Source organism: Giraffa tippelskirchi, chromosome 3 (genome assembly GCF_054371585.1).
Source record: "Giraffa tippelskirchi isolate mGirTip1 chromosome 3, T2T-mGirTip1v1.2.pri, whole genome shotgun sequence".
Classification (NCBI taxonomy): Eukaryota; Metazoa; Chordata; class Mammalia; order Artiodactyla; family Giraffidae; genus Giraffa; species Giraffa tippelskirchi.
In genome coordinates this window covers 13,537,829-13,549,922 of record NC_137277.1, presented here as the reverse complement: position 1 = coordinate 13,549,922, position 12,094 = coordinate 13,537,829, and the positions used below count along the sequence as shown (strand labels likewise).

General features: G+C 35.1%; 1 protein-coding gene across 11 annotated transcripts in view; it reads right to left on the bottom strand.

The window, feature by feature from the left end:
• Nucleotides 1–12,094, bottom strand: part of EFCAB3 (EF-hand calcium binding domain 3) — a 349,923-nt gene that overhangs the window by 280,155 nt on the left and 57,674 nt on the right. For 6 of the 11 annotated variants that reach the window (XM_081576514.1, XM_081576515.1, XM_081576519.1 and 3 more), the window contains exons 11-13: nucleotides 6,047–6,542; nucleotides 2,532–2,669; nucleotides 702–773 (exon numbers count right to left, since the gene is read on the bottom strand). In XM_081576514.1, the coding sequence (XP_081432640.1) occupies nucleotides 702–773; nucleotides 2,532–2,669; nucleotides 6,047–6,059 (223 nt within the window). In that variant the 5' untranslated portion in view covers nucleotides 6,060–6,542. The remainder of the gene's footprint in view (nucleotides 1–701; nucleotides 774–2,531; nucleotides 2,670–6,046; nucleotides 6,543–12,094) is intronic. The other 5 variants (XM_081576510.1, XM_081576511.1, XM_081576512.1 and 2 more) reach the window with 1 other exon arrangement.

The window sequence follows — 12,094 nt, the reverse complement described above, 5'->3', positions numbered from 1 at the left end:
ACATAGCTTTTAACGTGAGATTCTTCATCTAGGTATAAAAGGAAGTTTCTTCCTCTGGGTTAATTTTTTCTTATCTGAGAAATCTTTTAGGAAGAAACAGAAAGTTCACTTCTTTTTAAGCATATGAATAAACAGAAGGAAATAAAACAGCATGCCTTCGTAACTTTCATTGCTTTTTAATCTCACAGGAAAAAAAATTAATTATTTATATAAAAAATTAAAACATTGCAAATAATAAAAAACTGGATTGTGGTGTGACTTTATAAATTTGTAAATCAGTGCATGGGAGATTTTATGTATGAAAATTTTACCTCAATAGAACTGTTTCTTTTTTAATGTTCTAAAACAAAGATAAACCAAAGTATGTGATTCAAACAAGTTCCTCTTTAAAAAAGTAAATCATTCATCAATAGCTAATAATGGAGATAATTACCTATTTGATCTCCTCATTATCATTACCATTACTGTACATGGGTATAGCACTCTCCAGTTCATAAAATCCACATAACAATTCCGTGAAGTAAGCAAGTTAGTTCTTAGTACCCTGATACATAAAGTTTTTAAAAAACTGCCAAATGGCTTGTCAAAGGGTTTTGGAACTATTAGTACATAAAAAAAGCAAATTCAGTTCAGTTGAACCTAATTCTCCTCAACCTAACGGTTCTTTACTCAAATGACTTTAAAATAAATTTCCTACCTACCATCATATTCAGGAAGATTTTGCTCTTTAGAGACAGCACTCACAAAGTCATCTAATTTCACCATTCCATTTTCTGTAAAATAAAAAGTTGAGATGATACATTCTATTACACTTTTGTATAAATTCACACTTTAATACAACTATGAAAAAAATACTTACCCTTCACTTAATCATCAGCTTATTTCTTCTACATAGCCTGTCTCCCTAGATGAGTCTTTCTAAATTAGGTCAGTTCATTTCATTTCAACAATTACTGAGAGTATATTAGTGCCAAGAACTATGCTAGGCACCAAGGACACAAAAGTAAGTAAGACACAGTCCATGCTTTTTCAATGTTTATTATCAAGTGCAAAGGACAGGGTTAGGTACTCAGTTCTTGACAGATACAGGAAAAAGGAAAGGTGCCCAAAGAGATGGACCATGAGAAAGCTAATGAGTCTATTTCACATAATTATGAAAACCCAGTCAACCAATATGCTATCCATTGATACCTTGACAGTGCTAACCAGCCCTAACAGACCCACATATCCCCATCCCTGCCCCCGGTATCCAGTGAGTCCAAACAACACCTATTTTAAGTTACAAACCCTCCACAGTGTTCATACTAATCCTGATAAGCAGAAAAAAGGCTGAAAAAATTTAGTAGCTTCTACTCTTTAGATATTTTAAAATTTATTTTGTATTGAGGTAACACTCATCTATAGCATTGCATGCTTCATGTGTACAACAGTATATTTCTACTTCAATATATGCTACAGTGTGCTCACTACCAAAAACTTAGTTTCCATCTGTCATACAATTGGTCCCTTTTACCCATTTTGTTCCACCCCCAACACTTATCCCTCTGGTAACCATTTACTCTGATCGCTATTCCTAGATTTTTTTTTAAATCAAAACTTCTTTCTTATTTGCCTTAACTAACAGTTTTGCTCAAGGTCTAATCATTCACTCCTAATGTTATTTCTGTCAGTCTTTTCCCAAAATGTTGCCTCTGCCCTCTCTTCAACTGAACTTTTGCTGTGGAAAATTCTTACTTAATGATAAAGCAACTTCTCTAACACAAAAATCTTTCTTAGAAACTCAAACTCGGCCCTAAACTTAGGCTGGTGAGTGAGATGCGCTATTTTATTTCTAGATGCTATTTAATAACTGCTTGTCTTGATTAAGTACCACTAGCCCTAAATTCCTAGCTACAGTACTCCCTCTACATTTTAGAATCTCCAATTATTTCTCCTTGGACTCCCTAGGCTATTTACTGAGAGATTTTTGAACCTCTGGAGTATCATAGTCTTGCTACTTGAACCTTTCTTCTACAACTAGATAAGCTTTCCCCAGGACCTGTCCCACACTAGAAGGCACAGCTAGGAATAGTGATGAAGAACCTTACAGAAAGAATTCTGAAATACAAAAGACCTACCTAGACCCTCCAAACCAATCTATTACATCAAACTTCACAGAAATCATTTTTTACTACTCTCAGTTAAAATATATATATATATATAGGTGTATAGTTGATTTGCAATCTTGTGTTATTAATAGTTTTTGCTCTACAGTAAGGTGAATTAGTAATACATATATCCACTCTTTTTTAGATTCTTTTCCCATATAGGTCATTACAGAGTACTGAGTAAAGTTCCCTATGCTATACAGTAGGTCCTTATTAGCTATCTATTTTATATATAACTACTTCCAATTTTTGTTTGTTCTTTCTGAATCTTCTTTAGGATGACCCATTCCATTCCAAGTTGAGAGATCTTACTCCAACATTTAATACTATCATGTAAAAGTATCTAATTTTTTTTCAAAAAGTTTGATATTATCAGTCTCTCACCATTTTTAGCAGTGTCGGTCACAATCTTCTTGAACTCTTTATCTGATAAAGTAATTCCTATTGAAGGCAAAATGGACTGAAGTTTTTCTGCATCAGTGTAATTTTCTTGGAGTTTTTTGATAGTTTCACAGACATTTCCTAAATATACAAAATGCAGAAGACTATTCAGCAACATAATTTATATGTCTTAGAAATAATTGGCAGCTAAAATCTTTTTCTTGTAATCAGAAATCAAGTTTTACTTACTTAATACCACCTTAAAACTCTTCATATTTCTGTTGTATCTTACATTATACCTAATCTTTCTCTTACAGCTCAAACACAAAACTGTCTTGAAATTCTGTGAACATTTATAAACTACTTGTTTGGAGGATCAATCTGTTCCAGTGGCCCAGCCAATGAAGTTTGATTATTTTTTTTTTTTTGGCCATGTCACACAGCTTGTGGATCTTAGTTCCCCAAACAGGGAATGAACCCAGACACTTAGCTGTGAAAGTAGAGTCCCAACCACTGGACTGCCAGAGAATTACCTGCAGCTTGTTTCTGATTAAAATATAATGGAGTCCAAGAGATCAAAACATCAATGTGTCATGTTTAAATTTCAAGATTTCAGACAAAAATTGAGTTCTTTCCCATCCTATCACTTTACCTACCATGTTTTCAGTTCACAAACTTCAAAATTATAAAATTCTAGCAGACACACATGACCATAACGAGCCTCCTAATATAATGTACTGAAATGGGGAAAATATCACCTCTGTTGTATTCTGGCAAAAATGTATACCCTGAATTTATTCATGAAGAAATATAAGAAAACCCAAAATGAGGGACATTACACAAAAGAACTAGTCAATACTCTTCCAAAGTATCAAGGTCATGAAATATTGAAAAACCATCCCAGATTGAAGGAGACTAGGACACATGACAACTAAGTGTAACATGTGATCCTGCATGAGATCCTGGATCAGAAAAAGGACATTCACAGAAAAACAGTCAAATTTTTAATAAAGTCCTATATTAGTACATATTGTGGTATCAGTGTTAATTTTTCAGTTTAGATCATTATACTGTGGTTATATCAGATATTAATACATGGGAACATTAGATGAAGAGTATGTAGACATGTTTTCATTTCTATGTAATTCTTATGAATTTTAAATTATTTAATAATGAAAAATTTTTTATGTTTTTTAAATGTAAATCAAATGGCAGTCACATTTCACCGATGCTCAATCATCATCAGTTTATTTGGAGAAGTTGTATGAGATAAACTATTTTATACTTTTCCAAATACAGAATGTTAAGTATGACAGTGGTAGGTGAAATCATTTGATTTTAGTGATACCAGCAAGGTAGATAACCACTTTCTACCACAATCCTATTCTACCCACTGGCTAAATGCCTACTACTCCATTATTCCTTTAATCAGAGCTTTAATTCTTAATGAAACACAGAAAAACTCAGAGACAGAAATGAGGCATGGCATAAAAGCAGTGCATCAGTAAAGGAATCAGAATAAACATCTTCATGCTCCTTAATAGATCACACTCCTTTTTCAACTGAGTTATTTGAAGTATGCATTAGTGTATGTGTGTGTGTTAGTCGCTCCATCATGTCCAACTCTTTGCGACCCTGTGGATGGTAGCCCACCAGACTCCTCTGTCCATGGAGTTCTCCAGGCAAGAATACTGGAGTGGGTTGCCATTCCCTTCTCCAGGGGATCTTTCTGACCCAGGGATCAAACCCAGGTCTCCTGCATTGCAGGAAGATTTGTTAACATCTGAGCCACCAGGGAATAAGAATCAGTAATGATTCACAAAGCATTCATCTTAACAATTACACTCAGTACTAAATACAATTTTTAAAGGCTGGTAAACTTCTTGAAATAAAATAAATATAAATTAAGTAACTCCAGCTGAGGCCTACAGAAAGAAGTGTTTAATTGGGTTCCTTACACAATATGTCCCTGGAGAAGGGTATGGCAACCCACTCCAGTATTCTTCCTTGGTGAAGCCCATGGACAGAGAAGCCTGGTGCGTTATGGTCCATAGTATTGCAAAGAGTTGGACACAACTGAAGTGACTAAGCATGTATCCCCATATACAATACTTCTATGATATAAATAGTATATAAGGGAAAAACATATACTGGTTGGGAAGTCACTGCTCATCTTTGAGGAATATCATAAAGCCTTAGGGATCTGAGATGTATAGTATTAATTATTTTCTCTTGATATTCCCACATCCATAAGAAATAATACCTGAACAGTGTGGAGATTCCTTAAAAAACTGGAAATAGAACTGCCATATGATCCAGCAATCCCACTGCTGGGCATACACATCAAGGAAACCAGAATTGAAAGAGACACGTATACCCCAATGTTCACTGCAGCACTGTTTATAATAGCCAGGACATGGAAGCAACCTAGATGCCCATCAGCAGATGAATGGATAAGAAAGCTGTGGTACATATACACAATGGAATATTACTCAGCTATTAAAAAGAATGCATGCATTTGAATCAGTTCTAATGAGGTGGATGAAACTAGAGCCTATTATACAGAGTGAAGTGAGTCAGAAAGAAAGACACCAATACGGTATATTAACATATATATATGGAATTTAGAAAAACGGTAACAATGACCATGCAAGACAGCAAAAGAGACACAGATGTAAAGAACAGACTGTTGGACTCTGTGGGAAAAGGCAAGGGTGGGATGATTTGAGAGAATAGCATTGAAACATGTATATTATCATGTGTGAAATAGATCGCCAGTCCAGGTTCGATGCATGAGACAGGGTGCTCAGGGCTAGTGCACTGGGATGACCCTGAGGGATGGGATGGGGAGGGAGGTGGGAGGGGGGTTCAAGATGGGGAACACACTGCACACCCATGGCTGATTCATGTGAATGTATGGCAAAAACCACCACAATATTGTAAAGTAATTAGCCTCCAATTAAAAAAAAAAAAAAAGAAAGAATACCTGAAATACTATGGATGTCCTAAATTTAAATTATGGAACTCTGAGCAAAAATTTCACATAGACTTCATATATACTTGGTTAAATAAATGACCAAAAAAAAGCATTTCCAAAGGAAAACAGGCCCTCTACTTTCTCGGGAACTTGTTTAGTCGCTAAGTCATGTCCAACTCTTTGCAACCCCATGGACTGCAGCACACCAGGCTTCCCTATCCTTCACCATCTCCTGGAATTTACTCAAACTCATGTCCATTGAGTCAGTGATGCCATCCAACCATCTCATCCTCTGAACTTGAGTGATTCCAATTAATCACTGAATAAACTTCTCAGCCCAAGTTAGCTCCCCCCAAAATGGAGCATCTGGAAAGGAACTGCTATCAAAACCACAGTATTGTATCCATCGGCCTAAATTCCAAAAGTGATGGTTATCCAGAGTATTGACAATTGAAATGCCTACAGCTATCTAATAACTGCTTACTTCAGCTCATTTCTATAACAACTCAAGGGCCTAGATGTTGTCTTACATATATGATACTGACCCAGAACATTAACTGCAGTTTTTTCCTTAGATGAAACTTGTTTTAGAAGGCTAGAGCTCCTTCTCACAGCTGGCTTCTGAAGTTTTGGGATACTAAAAATATCACTTTTATCCAGGGACTTTTTGAGGCCTGTAACATGCTTCAAATCTTGTGGTTTAGACTGTGAGTCATGAATTTCAGCTTTCTCTGAACTTTTCTTAAAGTTCATGCCATCCTTTGAATATGGTTCCTGGAACTCTATATCACTGCTATCAACCTCATCCTGGAATTTTCTTATTTTCAAAATATTTTTTGGTCTTTTAAATTCATAGTAATCATTCTCGCTCATAATTTTATGATTTTGGAGGCTTTTTGTATTTAACTTTTGGAATAATGATGATTCAGTCAGTCCAGAAGATAAAATGCTTTTCTTCCTATATTGTGGATAACATCCTGATACATTTGATAACTTTCTTGAAGTAGCTTCATCGGAGGCTGTTCCTTCCATAATTGCTAAGCAAGAGAAACATATTCCATTAATTCATTTATCTGTACAATTTGTAATGCCTTTTAAAAAATAATACTTAAGTCCTCATGAAAACTGTTCAAGAAATTATCATTTGCTTAAATACATCAGATGAGATTAATAACTAACAAAGCTGATGACCAAAAGGTTAACTATTGACTAGGTTAAATATAATCTACTAGTTTAATATAGTTAAATACTTCCATCCAACACTATTCATAGCAACACTGTATCTAAAGCGAAAGCCTACTGAAGGACATCATTCTCATTCCCTACTCTTTCCCAATTCAGAAAGATAATAGACTAATAAGCCAATGCAGATACAAATCCCTTAGTTACGAGGGTACAAAAATATGAAGAAGTTGTAAAGGGAAATTTTTAAATATTTACAAAGTTAGAACACTTTATAAATAAAATGATACTCTCCTAAAGTAAGACAGTAAAATAATTACCCTCCTAAAAATTTGCAGCATTTGCAGGAAGTGAGGCAATGGCACTCCACTCCAGTACTCTTGCCTGGAAAATCCCATGGACGGAGGAGCCTGGTAGGCTGCAGTCCAGGGGGTCGCTAAGAGTCGGACACGACTGAGCGACTTCACTTTCCCTTTTCACTTTCAGGCATTGGAGAAGGAAATGGCAACCCACTCCAGTGTTCTTGCCTGGAGAATCCCAGGAATGGAGAAGCCTGGTGGGCTGCCGTCTATGAGGTCACACAGAGTTGGACACGACTGAAGCGACTTAGCAGAAGCAGCAGCAGTAACTTCATAGATAAAATAAAATTTTTAGAAAAATAAAAATATAATATCCCAATTGGGGCTTCATTTACAAAATCCATCTCATGGTTCAGAATAGTATCTTGCATTTGAATAATACATTTTAAAATATTTCAAATGTCATAACACTTGACCCTCAAAATAATTCCATGAGAGCATCAAGTCCCTATAAAACCAAAGAAAACAAGAGACTTCTAATAGAGTAGCAATACAATATTGATTATGAAGACATTTCATTTAGAGAAAAAGAAAAGTTTCTTAGCTTAGGGTGTATTACAATGAACAATTGAAGGGAAGTGTTCAGATTTTAAAAATTTAGAAACTTAAAATTATTTTATTATTATTATTTTTTTTTTGTAATTGACATATAACATTATATTAGTTTTATGTATAAAAAGTCTAGAAATCCTTAAAGATAAAGACATTGACCTCTAAGTGCTACCTCTCAAAAAGGAATAGGGTAAAAAAATAAAATCTTTGACATTTCTGCTATTGGCCAAGACACTATAATGGGAACTAACTTTACCCTCCGACTTTAAGCAACTAAAAAACTGGACAAGATATGTGAAAAAGAACAGTTTTCAGACATTAGACAACAGGTAGCCTAGGACAGTAATCCTTTAAAGAAGGGTAACAAATGAGCTGAGCCCTACCACTGCACTAGCTTACTGTCTGGACAGTTTCCACAGCACAGCAAAGTAAAACCTAAATAGAGCCCACTGGTCTGAATGAGTAGAGATAAGAGATTAGGAAGGCCAAAGAGGCTAGAATTTGAGAGCAGAGAGAAAACAGAACTGCTAAGCTCTGGATATCAGTGAAGTGGTCTGCTTGACACTTTGGCTGAGTATTGATCTCCACATAACATGAGAGAACATGACCTAATAACAAGGAAAGAATTACCAGAAAATTATAGGTAGAACAATTCTTGTATCTCACTGAGAACTAAGAATGATTTATGATCTCACCAAACAAAGCAGAAAGATCTTATAATATATGGGACACCTAGTAGAATCATCCGAAGAATGCTACCTTAGTAGTGGAGCTAAATTAGCATTAAAAGCTGCTCTGAGATCACCCTTAAAAAACTTTAGAAAACAAGCTTTCAAAGGACCTAACTGATTCCAAGTAACTCAACTGCATCAGAACAAAATCCAACACTATTTAAAGGAATGCTACAAAATTCAGCAAATAACATAAACTTCACAATATATAGTATCCCATCAAAAACTACTAGGCATCCAAAATAATAGGAAAATGTAAGCCACAATCAGCAGAAAAATCAATTGATAGAAACTGGTTCAGAAATGGAAGAGCTCATAAAACTATCACACAAATCCATTAACACAGTAATTATTAGCATATTTTATATATTCAAAAAAGTAGGGGAATATATTAGCAAGTTGCTTTTATTCTGTGTCCTTCGGCCACTTGGCCTTAGACATGAGCATTGATATAGAACTGTGTAGCAGAGTGTTGAAGGTAAATCACTGTTCTCAGCTAGAGAAACAAAAATGAGAGCTCTCTGAGATTAAAAAAGCACTAAATAGATTGTGGAGAGGTAGTAGCTCAGGAAAATAATCTCATAAAGCTGCTTATAAACTCCTGCACTCACCCCTGATCTGCACATGCATGAATTTGGCCCTAAACAGTACACTATAACTCTGAGAACTAAACTTCAGGATAGACCACTATCGAGGTTCCACTTTGGCTCTGGATGACACACAGATTTGAATAGCGCTGCAAAGGCTATGAAAAACAAACTGATATTGAAACTGAAAAACACAGAAAATTAATGGAAATTTGGGCCGAAACCAAATTGAGTCAAATTCCTGCCAAAACAAGATTTCAACATTTTCCATAGAATTTCCATAGAATTTTAGACCCACAGTCTCACAACTTAATCTTCAAAATGTCCAGGTTATAATTCAAAACCACTTCACATGTGAAGAACACATGTACACCCATGGCGGATTTATGTCAATGTATGGCAAAACCAATACCATATTGTAAAGTAAATAAATAAATAAAAATATATTAAAAAAAAAAAAAAGAAAATCTCAGTTTGCATGGGAAAAGACAAGCAACTGATGTCATGGGAAAAGATAAGCAACTGATGTCAAGACCAAGTTGAAAAAGACGTTGAAATTGCCTTATAAAAACTTCCAAGCAAGGAGTTCCCAGGTGGCCCAGGGATTAAGAATCTGCCTTGCAATGCACGGGACACAGGCTCAATCCCTGGGAACTAAGATCCCACATACACCAGAGCAACTAAGCCCAGGCACCACAACTACTGAGCCTAAGCATCATAACTAGAGAGCCCATGCACCGCAATGAAAGATCCTGCATGATGCAACGAAGTTCCTGCATGCTGCAACTAAGACCCAACACAGCCAAATACATATACTTCTAAGCATCTATTCTAAAAATGCTCTAAATTACAGCGAAAAAAAACACTCAAAATAGAAAGATAGAAAGTCTCAGAAAACAAAAGATATAAAGAAGAACCAAATTTGGAAATTTAAAACTTAAAAATATAATAATTAAAGTAAAAAAAAAAATCAGATAGGTTCAGCAACATAATGGAGATATCAGAGGGATAGTTTATGAAACTGAAGACACATTAATTGAAATGATTCAATCTGAACAGTAGAGGTAAATAAGAATGAAAACAAAATTAACACAGTGTCGAGGATCTGTGGGACAACATCAAAAAAGGGCTAACATTTGTGTCATTGCAGTCTCAAGAAGACAGGGGAGAAAATGTGGTGCAGAACAAGTATTTGAAGTTACTATGACAAAAGATTGCAAGTATGGAAAGATAGATCCAAGAAGCTCAGTGAACCCCAACAGGATAAACTCAAAAAAAAACCACTCCCAATGCATCATAATCAAATGGCTAAAAGCTAAAGAAAAAAGAAACTATTTTGAAAACAGCCAGAGAAAAACAGTGTATTTTATTATTTCGATAACATCAGATTTCTCTTCAGAAACTGTGGAAGTCAAAAGTAAAAAGAGCAACATTTTATTTTATTTTATTTTTTTATAAGAACAACATTTTAAAGTGTTGAAAGAAAATAACTGTCAACTCAGAATCCTATATCCAGTAAAAATATCCTTCAGAAAGTAGAGAAAATAAAGATATTCTCAGATGAAGAAAAATTAAGCTAATTCATTTTTAGTAGATCTGCTCTTTCAAAAAATGATTAAAAGAAGTTTTTCATACAGAAGCTTAATCCTTTAAAATTATTAAAAGAATGATATTCAAAAGACGTGTAGGCAGTCAATACGAAAGAAGAAAAATATATAATGGCAAAGATTTGGTTAAATATAAGACTATTCCTCTCCTCTTGAGAGTTTAAAATACGTTTAATCATTGAAAGCAAAATATTATATTATCTGGTATGCTTTCCAAGAATGTAGTTGTAATACATAAGAAAATCAGAACATAAAATCAGAAGGTAAAAAGACCTACACAATGGTAAAATTTCTATATTTTACTTGGAAGTGGTAAAATACTTATTTTAGTATACTTTAAGGTTAAATAAAGATACACTGCTTATTAAATTTATATGCAGAGTACATCATGCAAAATGCAAGGCTGGATGAAGCACAAACTGGAATCAGGACTGCTGGGAGAAATATCAATAACCTCAGATACACAGATGACACCACCCTTATGGCAGAAAGCGAAGAAGAACTAAAGAGCCTCTTGATGAAAGTGAGAGGAGAGTGAAAAAGCTGACTCAAAACTCAACATTCAGAAAACTAAGATCATGGCATCTGGTCCCATCACTTCATGGCAAATAGATGGGGAAACAATGGAAACAGTGAGAGACTTTATTTTCTTGGGCTCCAAAATCACTGCAGCCATGAAATTAAAAGACGCTTGTTCCTTGGAAGAAAAGCTATGACCAACTTAGACAGCAAGTTAAAAAGCAGAGACATTACTTTGCTAACAAATGTCTGTCTAGTCAAAGCTATGGTTTTTCCAGTAGTTAATTATGGATGTGACAGGTGGACTATAAAGAAAGCTGAGCACAGAAGAATCGATGCTTTTGAACTATGGTTTTGGAGAAGACTCTTGAGAGTCCCTTGGACTGCAAGGAGATCCAACCAGTCAATCCTAAAGGAAATCAGTCCTGCATATTCATTGGAAGGACTGATGCTGAAGCTGAAACTCCAATACTTTGGCCACCTGATGCAAAGAACTGACTCATTGGAAAAGACCCTGATACTGGGAAAGATTGAAGGTGGGAGGAGAAGGGGACGACAGGGGAAGAGATGGTTGGATGGCATCACCGACTCAACGGACATAAGTTGGAGTAAGCTCCAGGAGTTGGTGATGAACAGGGAAGCTTGGCGTGCTGCAGTCCATGGGGTCGCAAAGAGTCAGACACAACTGAGCAACTGAACTAACTGACTGAACTGAAGGTTAAATATGTATGTTATAATCCTTAGAATAATTACTGGAAAATGCAGACATATGGTGAAAAAATATATATGTAAATTTTTTTAAATAATTTTTTAAAAACTTCTAAAAAAGAAGGTAGAGAAGGTTGAAAAAGAGAGGAAAAAATAGAAAAGAAATAACACGGTTACCTATATCTGATATAATTAATCACATTAAGTAAATATGACCTAGATACTCCAATTAAAAAACAGGAATTATAAGAATGAATATAAAAGCATCACCCAACTCTACGAGGTTTCTCTGATAGCTCAGTTGGTAAAGAATCCACCTGCAATGCAGAGGACCCCAGCTCAAT